General features: G+C 42.0%; 1 protein-coding gene across 1 annotated transcript in view; it reads right to left on the reverse strand.

Annotated features, from left to right (window-relative positions):
* LOC137419026 (N-acetyllactosaminide beta-1,3-N-acetylglucosaminyltransferase 3) overlaps positions 1-13,898 on the reverse strand; it is a 63,650-nt gene that overhangs the window by 14,395 nt on the left and 35,357 nt on the right. The window contains exon 2 of the mRNA XM_068105203.2: positions 1,996-2,348. Coding sequence (XP_067961304.2) covers positions 1,996-2,348 — 353 coding nt within the window. The remainder of the gene's footprint in view (positions 1-1,995; positions 2,349-13,898) is intronic.

Raw genomic sequence — 13,898 nt, forward strand, 5'->3', positions numbered from 1 at the left:
GACGGATTTGGACGAAACTTGGTGGACAGGTTGGGTGTGTGATAAAGAGGATTCGATTCGATTTTGGTGAAGATCTCAATATGGATTCGGATATGAGAATTATTTAATTTTTTAAGTGATTCTTCACCATTGAGTGATTGAGCTAAAACCAACATATAGCTAGATATCTCAAAAAGTTATGCACGGATTTGGACGAAACTTGGTGGACAGGTTGGGTGTCTGATGAAGACGATTCGATTCGATTTTGGTGAAGATCTCAATAAGGATTCGGATATGATAATTATTTAATTTTTTAAGTGATTCTTCACCATTGAGTAAATATATAATATATATTTACTCAATGGTGAAGAATCACTTTTTTAAAAATGTAAATAATTCTCATATCCGGTGGACAGGTTGGGTGTCTGACCCAACACAGGGACAACACAGGGACAGGTTGGGTGACATGGCAGAATTCTTCACCATTGAGTGATTGGGCTAAAACCAACATATAGCTAGCTATCTCAAAAAGTTATGCACAGATTTGGACGAAACTTGGTGGACAGGTTGGGTGTCTGATAAAGAGGATTCGATTCGATTTTGGTGAAGATCTCAATATGGATTCGGATATGAGAATTATTTAATTTTTTAAGTGATTCTTCACCATTGAGTGATTGGGCTAAAGCCAACATATAGCAGGATATTTCAAAATGTTATGGACGGATTTGGACGAAACGTGGTGGACAGATTGTGTGTGTGACAAGGAAGAAATTATGATATTTTGGTGAAGATCCGGATCTGGATCCGGTTTTAAGTGATTCTTCACCATTGGGAGATAGAGCCAAAAACAATACAAAGCAGGATATCTCAAAAAGTTGTGGACGGATGATTTTGATTAAACGTGATTCTGTATTGTGATTTTCTCGTTTCATCTGGGATACAAAACGTCAACTGTTCAACTGGCAGAGGTATGTTCTCCACTGTGTGGCGTTCTAGTTTTGTTTGGTGTGGCGGAGGTATGCGCTCTACCGAGACCTGTTCCAGTTACCTCCGTCACCAAAGGTGGATGGAGGCTATGTTTTCACCCCTGTCTATCTGTTTGTTTGTCTGTCTGTGAACAAGATATCTCAAAAAGTTGTGGATGGATTCAAACGAAATTTGGGAGAAAGGTAGTATATGTGACAAGGACGAAATGATTAGATTTTGGTGAAGATCCGGATTTGGATCCGGCTGGTAGAATTTTTTAAGTGATTCTTCACCATTGGGAGATAGGGCCAAAACCGATATATAGCAGGATATCTCAAAAATTTTGGACGGATTTAAGTGAAACTTGTTGGAGAGGTTTGGTTGTGCGACAAGGACTAATCGATTCTATGTTGGTGAATATCTGAATATAGATTCGGATACGAGAATTATTTAATTTTTAAGTGATTCTTCACCATTGAGAGATCGGGCGAAAAGCGATATATAACATGGTTTAAAAAAAGTTAGGGATGAGTTATGACAAAACATGGTGGATGAGTTGGTTCGGTGACGAGAACAAGCCGATTAGATTTTGGTTCAGGTCCAAATCCAGATCCGGCCTTTCAGTGAATACAAAACATAAACTGTTCAGCCTGGTGGAAGTTTGCTCTCTACCGAGTGCTATTCTAGTTTTGAAATGCGATCGACACGGACCATGCTCCCGAATCCGGAAGTGAACAGATTATGATGGCTCGCTGGTTTGATATCTCATTACAATCGTGATTTAACATTATATTTTGATATATTAATACCATATCCTCACCCAGGGCATATGTACTATTGTACTATCCTCTTCAACTAAAGTATGAAAGAAGCCTGGCTATGCGGTTGTAAACTATCGGTCTTGTTAAACGTGGTCACCTTTGTTTAAAATTTGATTAAATTAAAAATAAAATTTTTGTTAAACTACATTCTAATGCATTTTCCTGCATATATATGAATAATTAAATTATATAACTGTTTATTTTACAGCACAAAAGAGCATATACTCACTTGCTGCCTTCCATTCGGATAGGTCCCACATTGTGAATGATCATGCCTGCGTAGAGGTGCTGCCTTTCTGGTTGTGTTTGCTGGCGATGAAGTAAGAATGCCACTGCGTTGTCCGTATTAACAAAGACATCGTCATCAACATTAAAAATGAACCTGGCATTGGAGCATTTGTCTTTCAACCAGTCAAGAAAGAGCACCTGCTTGACTGTAAGGTTGAAAAAGGTATCAAAGAAATTCCACTGGAGTATATCCCCATGCTGGATGCTCTCCTGCTGAAGCAATGAATTTAATAATGATGACTCAAAAGGCTGCGTGTTCACGCCTACCAAAAAGAGCCTTTGCACGAACAATCCCTGTTGACGAAAAGAGACAGAGGAAGTATTTGTAAGTCATTTCAGCACACAAAAATAAGTTTCTATCACATACAATGCCTTCAGAAAGTATTCACACCCCTCGACGTTTTTCACATTTTGTTGTGTTAGAGCCTGAATTAAAAGTGGATTAAATGGAGATATTTTTTGTCACTGATCGACAGGTAATACCCCATAATGTCAAAGTGGATTTTTTCTTTTGGAATATTTTTTAAAATACTGAAAAATAAAAAGATGAAATGTCTTGAGTCAATACGTTTTCAACCCCTTTGCTATGACACTCCAAATTGAGCTCAGGTGCATCCAATTTCTGATGATCATCCTTGCGATGTCTGTGCAACTTGATTGGAGCCCACCTGTGGACAAATGTGTCAATTGATTGGACATATTTTAGAAAGAAACACCTTTATAAATAAGGTCTCACAGTTGACAGTGCATGTCAGAGCAGAAACTCTACCCTGAAGTCCAAGGAACGGTCCGTAGAACTCCGAGATATAATTGAGAGGAGGCATAGATCTGGGAAAGGATATAAAACAATTTCTATGGTGTTGAAAGTTCCCAAGAGCACAGTGAGCTCCATTATTAGGAAATGGAAAGAATATGGAACTACCCAGACTCTTCCTAGAGCTGGCCGTCTGACCAAATTGAGCAAACGGGCAAGAAGGACCATATTCAGGGAGGTGATATAGAACCAAGCCAATGACCACTCTGACAGAACTGCAGAGTTCCATGGGTTTATGGGATTATCTAGGCTTTATGGGAGAGTGGCCAGACAGAAGCCACTCCTGAGAAAAAAGGCACATGACAACATACATGGAGTTTGCAAAAAGGCACGTGAAGTCTTAGAGCAGGAGGCAAAAGATTATGTGGTCTCATGAGATGGAAATGGAACTCTTTAGTCTGAATGCAAAGCGCTACATCTGGCTGAAACTGAGCACATCTCATCATCCATCTAATACATTATCTACCGTGAAGCATGGTGGTGGCAGCATCATGCAATGGCGATGCTTTTCAGCGGAAGGGATTGGGAGACTTGTAAGGATAGAGGGAACAATGAATGGAGCCAAATACAGGCAAATCCTTGATGAGAACCTGCTTCAGAGTGCAAAAGACCTTAGATTGCAGTGAAGATTTACGTTGCAACAGGACAATGACCCCAAACATACAGCCAAAGCAACATCGGAATGGCTTCAGAGCAAGAATGTGAAAGTCCTTGAATGGTCCAGCAAAGCCCAGATTTGAAACTCATTGAAATTCTGTGGAAAGACCCAAAAATATGTGTTTTCACAGACACTCCCCATCCAACTTGACAGATCTTGAGCAAATATGCAAGGAAGAATGGGAGAAACTCTCCAAATCTAGATGTGCAAAGCGAACAAATCGCATTTGCATTGGGAAAAATGCAAACAACAAGTCGGCGTTCCTGATACAGACACACCCAAGAAGACTTGAAGCTGTAATTGCTGCCAAAGGTGCTTCTATGAAGTATTGATTCAGGTGGTTGATTACTTATATAAACTAGATGGTATTCATAGAATACTTACCCTGCGCAGTCAACTTGGTGTGAGCCAACTCTTCTATTTTTGAACGTTTCTTTTTTTTTGATCCAATATGGCTGCCAGACTGCGTGAGCGAAGACATCATAAGTTTATATTCTCTAAATAATTGTTGCATATATCATGCTCAATAAATTTCAAACTGATCAGACTAAGCGTTGTCTCTGTCGAATTTTGACGTCATAATTATGATACCAATGACATCATCGTTAACAGCACCTATTCCCCATATGGAGTTATTTACAATGAGCCACGTTTCAATTTTTAAAATGCTGACCCGGCACACACTTTACTTTACTGAAATGCAGACACAAATGTTATATTTTCGTCAAAAATCGTCGGAATTTCACCAAATCTGTTTTGGTCGTGTGTTAATATACCTCAGCGATTGACAAATCTGAAATCAGAATTTTATTTGAGGTCAAAATGACCCCGTGAGGTCGCTCCGTACTTTGCCTGCTCGTCATGTGCAGTGTGCTAATTCATTCCATGCCCACTCTAGAAGACTCTTCTTCCTCACGCAATAACAACTTCTAGCTTCCAGACCATACATCCAATCATCTTGAAATTTTGCACACTTGTTACACTTCATTACCTCTACTATATATAAAGTTTCACGTCGATCAATGAAGCAGTTCAAGAGTTATAATTTTTTTAATATTTCCGTTTAATTATTAATATCTGCCAAACCACGTCACCTTTCGCAAATTCCAAAAGGTCATGTCAGTCAACTGATATGATGAACACATCTGTGAAGTTTCCCCTCGATAGGATCAAAAATGAGGGAAGAGCTAGGTTTTAAAAGTTTATGCTTAAAAACGTTAAAACTCTGAAAACGTGTGATGCATGACATCATGCTCGCTGACTTTTTTGTTCGTCATGGGTATGCGATTCTGTCAGAAAAGATTGGCCTTGATCTGTTCAGTCGTTTTGGAGAAAATTGGATTTTAGCGGTTTTTCAGGCTTTACACTCAAAACAATATGGCGGCCGTACCACGTGAACTACGACGTCATTATAATTTTATTTCTGAATCAATTTATACCAAGAAGATGCTCAAGAAATTTCATCCTGATCGGATAGTTTTTTATTTGTCGAATTATGACGTCATAACGGCGGAACCTATGACGTCATCATTCACATATTATATTCCGCATGGAGAGTTATTTGCAATGAGACCTGTCTCAATTATTTCTGTGCAGCGGGTGTTGAGATATAGAGGTGCAAAGTTTTTTGGTTTTTCCAAGATGGCGCCCGTACCACGTGACCTGTGACGTCATAATATTCACTAAGATATTCTACAGGAGGAGTCCCTCCTATGGTGAAAACTTCATGTCAATCAGACCAACGGTTGCCGAGAAAATGATTTTTTTTAAATGCAGACACGCACGTACGTACGTAGGTACGTACTGGAATGCTATTCCTTGCTTTTTGCCTCCGCCACCTTTCGCTTCGTGAGCGCAGGGTAATTAAATAACTCTTGTGTCTGGATTCGTTCACAGATCTTCAACAAAATAAATTCGATTTGTCCTCGTCACGCACCCTACCTTTCCACGAAATTTTGTCTGAATCCATCCACAACTTTTTGAGATATTGTGTTCACAGACAGACAGACAAACAAACAAGAAATATGTCGTGCATAGCACGATACTTGCGAAATCCCTAAAATAAGATGTTGGCCTATGATGACCTCAAAAATTATTGGTGGTTGAATTCAGTGACCTGGTATGCAAATCCTCTTAAAATTTCAAGTCAATCAGATGAAAATTGAGGATTTAGAAGTTTGGCCTATGCTGATCTTTTGGCCGATGTTGACCTCAAAAATTATTGGTGGTTGAATTCAGTGACCAGATATGCAAATCCTCTTCAACTTTCAAGTTAATTGGATGAAAATTGAGGATTTTAGAAACTTGGCCCATGTTGACCTTTTGGCCTATGTTGACCTCAAAAATACTTGATGGTTGAATTCAGTGACCAGATATGCAAGTCCTCTTAAAATTTCAAGTTAATCAGATAAAATTGAGGATTTTAGAAATTTGGCCTATGTTGACCGTTTGGCCTATGTTGACCTTTTGACCTATGTTGACCTCAGAATACGTGGTGGTTGAATTCAGTGACCATATATGCAAATCCTCTTAAAATTTCAAGTCAATCGGATTAAAATTGAGGATTTTAGAAATTTTACAAAGTTGGTGACCTTTGGCCTATGTTGATCTATTGACCTTTTCACCCCAAAAAAACAATAGGCTTCTTACTTATGACCAACGCTACCATTTGTTGAAGTATCGTGAAGATCGGTTGACAATTGTGACCTGTATGTGACTGACATACAGACAGACAAACAGACAAACATCGTGGAAAATTCCAATAATCCTGAAGGACTTGGTCTCCACGGCATCAAGCTAAGCAAGGTGTGAGGCAGGAGACACCATAGGAGAGAGCTGTATTCCATCCAGCTGTGGATGAAGGCCTTATAGGTGGAAATAAGTTCAGGTGTGCCAATAAAGGACTTTGTACAATGCAGGATGCCCAGTCGGTGGCCAGCTTTGGAGGCCACCTTTGAAATGTGGTTTGCCCAAGAAAGATCATGGCTGATAGTGAGACCCAGTTGTGTGAATGACTGAACTTCCATCTCACAACCATTCACACTCACTCTCTCAGGCCATGCTACTCTCCCATGCACACTCGCACTCCTTTCATGCACACGGGCTGTACCGTGATCTTTCTCAGACCACTCAATACGCACCCAAGCCATTCTGCGAAGGTCCCGCAGCCGAATCCCGATGCAGAGGTCCCAATTTACATTTTTTTTAAATCACACATTATGTCTTAGCACCACTGTCCTTAGAAGCCATGGAAAATCACTTGTACAACTTTCTACGCTAAAAAAAACAAAAAACAAATGCATAAAGTCAAAGATTGAACTACACACGATCTGACCCGGAAGACAGTCAGTAACGTCGTCTTAAGGCCATAATCAAAAGGCCCCCCATTGATAAGCCACCTCAGTATTATGCCAAGATAGTGCAAAATAAAATGTAATTATTAATGAATTTTCCCTTTCTTTTTTTCCTTTATTTCAGGTTCTGGTAACCTTGGTTGGTGGCATGGAGAAAAGCCGCACTTGGCATAAAGAAAGGCCCCATGTGGCATAGAGAAAACGGTGTCCATGACAACAATTTCACACCATTATAATCAAATAGGATATTTTTGGCATTTTGTTACTACCAAATGTCAGGAATTTTTTAACATATCAGATTGGAACTTACACAGCTTATTTGCATGTGTAGTTTATGTGAAGAAAATCTGGTCAAAATAAGTCAAATGTCAATGTCATCCAAAAGATGTAAAACACCTATGATACAATTAGAAAAAGTTTCAAACAAAATTGTTACGCACAACATTGAGTCATGTAAAATACGTGATAGGTCAAATTTTCTAAATTCCCAAGTTCTTCAGAATTCGCAAGTATTGCTATGCATGACATCTTTCTTGTTTGTTAATTTATATACACGTTACCATCACCGCTCTGGGCATACCACCTTTAATTATTTATACATGTATAAAACCTACAAGTTCCATTTTAAAAGGTGTGGTTGCAGGCTATTTGCATTCTTGTTATGCATGAGATGCAATTCTATTGCGTGTTGTTTGCATTTTCGACAAGTTTGCTTGTTGCCATAATTATTTCTAATGTTCACACACACACACATTTGAGCTGTCTAGTCCAGCTTTAACAAAAAGCAAGGAAAAGCACCCATCCCCAATGACGTCAATAGAAAGGAAAAGTACCTGTCCCTAGTGACGGGAAAAGCAAGGAAAAGGACCATCTGCAGACAGGCAAAGCCTTACACAAGATTCGTATCGCATATTCCACGTGGCATAAAGCAAAGATTTTGACCACCTTTGAAAGATCTGTCTGTATCCCTCAAATTTGAGGCCTGAAAAGATTGGCCTTGGAGGCCGAGTAAATATGCCTTCAGTTGAAAATTTCAGAGTAAGAATGAGCAAGTGTGACTTCAGAGTGGCCACTTCAGAGTGACAATGGGTGTGGCCACAAGAGCATTAGTGAGGCCGGGCACTGATGTTGGGCGATTAGGCCTGGCTCGCAGTCGGCGTTCCAATTCATCCCAAAGGTGTTCGATGGGGGTTGAGGTCAGGGCTCTGTGCAGGCCAGTCAAGTTCTTCCACACCAAACTCGACAAACAATTTCTGTATGGACCTCGCTTTGTGTACGGGTGACATTGTCATGCTGAAACGGGAAAGGGCCTTCCCCAATCTGTTGCCACAAAGTTGGAAGCACACAATCATCTGGAAGGTCATTGTATGCTGTAGCGTTATGATTTCCCTTCACTGGAACTAAGGAGCTTAGCCAGAACAATGGAAAACAGCCCCAGACCATTATTCCTCCTCCACCAAACATAACAGATGGCACTATGCATTCGGGCAGGAAGCATTCTCCTGGCATCCGCAAAACCCAGATTCGCCCGTCGGACTGCCAGATGGTGAAGCGTGATTTATCACTCCAGAAAACACATTTCCACTGCTCCAGAGTCCAATGGCGATGAGCTTTACACCACTCCAGCCGACGCTTGGCATTGCGTATGGTGATCGTAGGCTTGTGTGCGACTGCTCCGCCATGGAAACCCATTTAATGAAGCTCCCGACAAACAGTTGTTGTGCTGACGTTGCTTCCAGAGGCAGTTTGTAACTCGATAGTGAGTGTTGCAACCGAGGACAGACGATTTTTACACACCATGCACTTCAGCACTCGGCGGTTTTGTTCTGTGAGCTTGTGTGGCCTACCACTTCGAAGCTGAGCTGTTGTTGCTCCTAGACGTTTCCACTTCACAATAACAGCACTTATTTGACCGGGGCAGTTATAGCAGGGCAGAAATTTGACAAAATGACTTGTTGGAAAGGTGGCATCCTATGACGGTGCCACGTTGAAAGTCACTGAGCTCTGCAGTATGGCCCATTCTACTACCAATGTTTGTCTATGGAGATTGCATAGCTGTGTGCTTGATTATACAGTCACGTGAAAAGTAAGTACACCCCATGTAAAGTTTTGACTTTTTCGACATATTTCAACATACAGCTATTTGATCTTCATTTCAACAATATTGATAGATGAAGGTGATATAATATAACAAATATCATGAAACATTTACATTTTGGAGTCCATTGCATAATTTAAATAAAAATAAATGCAAATTTCGCATGTGGAAAAAGTAAGTACACCCCTACATTTATCACTACTTAAAATACCTAAAATTAGAATCAGGTGCACCAGCTCAGGTGCAAATGATTAGAACATCGTCAGAGAGGATCTTGGAGGAACCTGTCTTATTTAAACCTCAGACATTTCGTTTGGTTTGCTCTTTGTTGTTGAAGTGTGCGGCGTCACCATGCCTAGATTAAAAGAGCTCTCTTGAGGCCTTGAGGAAGAAGGTTATAGATGCCTACGAGTCTGGGAAGGGATTAAAAAAGATCTCCAAACAATTTGAAATCAATCATTCGACTGTCCAGAAGATCATCTACAAGTGGAGAAGATTCCAAACAACTGCCAACTTGTTCAGGCCAGGCCGCCCCACCCAGTTCAGCCCGAGAGCAGACCGCAAGATGCTGACAGAAGTCTCTTAAGAACCCCAGAATGTCATCACGGGACCTACAGGTAGCTCTTGCCACTGTTGATGTCAAAGTGCACGAGTCTAACATTAGAAAGAGGCTGCACAAATTTGATCTACATGGGAGGTGTGCCAGGAGGAAACCTTGGCTGTCCAGAAAGAACATCAGGACAAGACTAAAGTTTGCCAATGAACACCTTGGCAAAGAACAGCACTTCTGGAACAATGTGCTCTGGACAGATGAGTCAAAGGTAGAGCTATTTGGCCACATTACCAGAAGACATGTTTGGCGAAAACCAAAGACAGCATTTGACCACAAGAACCTGATACCAACTGGAAAGCATGGTGGTGGAAATATTATGGTTTGGGGCAGCTTTGCTGCATCAGGGCCTGGGCAGCTCACCATCATAGAATCCACTATGAATTTTTCATTGTACCAGAGGGTGCTTGAGGATAATGTGAGGCCATCTGTCGGAAAGTTGAAGCTCAACCGAAGGTGGACCTTGCAACATGACAATGACCCTAAACATACCAGTAAATCCACCAAGGAATGGCTGAAAAGAATGAAATGGAGGGTTCTGGAATGGCCAAGTCAAAGCCCGAATCTAAATCCCATCGAGATGTTGTGGGGGGATTTGAAACGAGCTGTGCATGCAAGAAACCCCTCAATCATCGCACAGCTGAAATAACTCTGCATGGAGGAGTGAGCAAAAATTTCTCCCAGTCGATGTCAGAGACTGGTAGACAGTTATAAGAAACGCCTACTTGAGGTTGTTTCTGCCAAAGGGGGCAATATCACCTATTAGAGCCAAGGGTGTACTTACTTTTTCCACGTGCGAAATTTGCATTTATGTTTATTTAAATTACTAGGGCATGCCCGTACTATATATAAGCTAGGACGTGCCCGTACGTGGGTGCCCGTTCCTTGCCAAAAAAAAAAAAAAAAAAAAATTTGTGTCGGGGTGTGTGTGTAAACATCCTAGGGCGTGCCCGTACGTGGGTGCAAAAAAACATGCGTGCAAACAACAACAACAAAAAAAAAACTTTGAAACCACGTGGCAGTAACGACCACAGAACCCCCCCCCCCCTCTATTTACATGAATGGTTTGGTCCATTCGCAACGACCACAGAACCCCCCCCCTCTATTTACATGCAATGGTTTGGTCCAAAGCGAACGGTTTGGTCCATTCGATGTGATTCGATGATTCGATGTGAATGGTTTGGTCCATTCGCAACGACCACAGAACCCCCCCCCCCCCCCTCTATTTACATGAATGGTTTGGTCCATTCGCAAAGCCAAAGCGAACGACCACAGAACCCCCCCCCCTCTATTTACATGAATGGTTTGGTCCATTCGCAAAGCCAAAGCGAACGACCACAGAACCCCCCCCCCCCCCCCCTCTATTTACATGAATGGTTTGGTCCATTCGCAACGCCAAAGCGAACGGCGAACGGCTAAATCGCCATAGCTCGGTAAGTACTTGTCCGATTAATTTAAAACCTTGAAAAGGCACATCCTCGGGTCCCCAGCAATATACCTGGCAAGTTTCAAGTATATCGGACCCGTGGTTGTCGAGAAACAGCGGTCACAGACACACAGACACACAGACACACAGACACACAGACACACAGACACACAGACACACAGAGATTACTGGAATTATAGATAGATACAATGGACTTCAAAACGTAAATGTTTCATGATATTTGTTATATTATATCACCTTTATCTATCAATATTGTTGAAATGAAGATCAAATAGCTGTACGTTGAATTATGTTGAAAAAGTCAAAACTTTACATGGGGTGTACTTACTTTTTCACATCACTGCATATACCTGTCAGCAATGGGTGTGGCTGAAAAAGCCGAATCCACTAATTTGAAGAGGTGTCCGCATACTTTTGGTCATGTTGTATTTGTGGATACCAAATAAGTTTTAATTTCAACAATTTTCTGTGAGAAATGTTGCATTATTTGAAAAAAGTGCAAGGGTAACAATATTTTTGGCCACGAATACCGTCAGTGGGGAACTGCCATTAAGGTGTGCCATATAGCTACTGCTGCACCTTAATGGGAGCGATCAGCACTGCCTGCCACACGGTAACATTATCTGAGGTATCCACTTGTCCGTAACTGTGAGTTTTGCATACACTTGTGACAGTATCTCAATTAACATGTATAAAATGACCACTGTAAGATGGCCCCCTCGGAGATTGGCAGGCAAGGCAGACACACGTGGCGGTGACATCATTGCGTTCGATATATATATATATATATATATATATATATATATATATATATATATATATATATATATATATATATATATATATATATATATATATATACAGTATTAGTGCAGCGGCATAGCAAACCGATTGTGCATTTTGTGATGGAAGCACCAAATTTGGCAGAATGATAAAATATTATATGGAGAACATTTTCAGATATGGAACCACTTTGGAATTCACCCCAATGTGGCCGCCATATTGGATTTCAAAATGGCGGCTTAAAAATCTTTAATTACAAATATTTCTGGTTCTATACCAGCTACAGCCTTGATTTTAGTGTCTGGATGTACAAACTTGAGGTCAAGGAATTGAATGGTTCTACTTAGAAGTTGATTTACTGACGCCATATTGGATTTCAAGATGGCGGCTTCCGAAAATCTGCTGACCGATATCTCTGGTTCTATGCCAGCTAGATACTTGATTCTGGTGTCTAGATGTACATTTCTGAGGTCAATGAATTGAATGGTTGTATTGAAATATGTTTTAATGCACATAAGCAACTGATAATCCCATATTACGTACATTGTATACACACGTTCAGCAAGAGAACTAGCGAGCGTATTGCATCAAGTCATGCCAAGTGTCACCGTTCCAACTCAATGTGAGCAGTCACCATCACAGGCACACAGTGCTGTGCATTTCAGAGCCGCTTTCTTGCACTTGCATCTCCCACTGCAACCTTTTTCGCACCCACAACAGATGAGTTCATAGCAGGATTTGGCAGCTTCTGGTAGTGTTGTCCACAGAGGATCGAACTGTCCGTCATTGTCCACCCACCCCCAGTCACATGGTGATGGGAGATAGCAGTGTGGGACAAGAGACTGTCCCCAACAATGTCCACCCTGGTAAGTTGCTCTCTTCACGTGTTGTACTAGGGCGGCCTGTGTTGGAGGTATTGCTTCAATGGATCGAGATTTCTTTGCAAAGAGTTTCTTTCTTGCCAGATTCACCTCAGAACATGTGCATGTGCGGTCGTACAGAAGCACTACGTATCTCTCCAGGGTTGCCAGTGTATCCTCAGAGATCTCACTTGGTGCAGATGCCAGGTCCAGGAATGCATTGGTCACTTCTGGAAAAGTTTCCCATACTGCCCATGCTGTTTTCTTGCCACGACCTGCAAAGCTCGAGACGGTATCACACCCTGTGATTGCATGGAAGATTGGCACCAACCGAGCGCTGTGACACCTCCCTGCATCTACTGGACCGTGCTGTATCCTGTCCCTGAGCCAAGGTGCACCTTGTGCTATCGACTGCCTGTCCTTCCCCGCCATCAATCCCTGTGTAAGTCAGTCTTGTCCCGTTTGTCTGTGGTCTGTCGGGGATAGATAAGACTGTGTCTAAGTGCCCATCTTTTCTGTGCTTTACCTCTTACCGTGTAATCTACCCGTTTCTGCATCACCAATTATATCCTCCTCTGGAGGTCTTGAGAACTGTACCCCTTGTGTCGTTGCATTTATCCCAGCCGTTGTGTCCTTTCCTTCATTGATTTAGCGTAGCGCGATTCGGCCAACGTTCGAGTGGAATCGGGTGAGTTGGGGAAGAATCGGGTAACCTGTGCGAACACGGCGGCCATTCCGCTCGGTCAAGCAACATCTTAAGTCGTGTCCGTAACAATCTTGTCCGTAACAATAACACGGACATCTTGGACGAACTTCTTCTGCACACTGTCGGTTTGCTCATGGTGGTGGGTGTGCTCTCCCCTTTGGCGCAGTTGCTGTGAGGTCTCAAATTCTGTGATGACCCGAGCAACTTCGGGGCCAGCCACCATCCACCGTCGAAGGGCACTTGGATTTTCAGTTAGGCCCACTGCCCCGCCATCGCCTTTGACCGTGGCATTGTTTTGTTCATGAGCCTGGTCTAGGGAGATGGCGGAGAAAGCATGCCTAGTCTTCTTGGATGTGAAGTGCCCCGCATGGAACTTGGCAGCAACATCTGGGTGTTTCTCTGCAATGCCAACCATGTCCCTGATGTGGACTGGTAACCAGCGAGCATAGTGGATATGGCCCAATGCAGCTAGCTCTGGTAGGGTGTCCATGTACAGCGTGAAGTTGGACTCTCTC

Source organism: Myxine glutinosa, chromosome 1, assembly GCF_964187855.1.
Source record: "Myxine glutinosa chromosome 1, kmMyxGlut1.1, whole genome shotgun sequence".
In the NCBI taxonomy this organism is placed as follows: Eukaryota; Metazoa; Chordata; class Myxini; order Myxiniformes; family Myxinidae; genus Myxine; species Myxine glutinosa.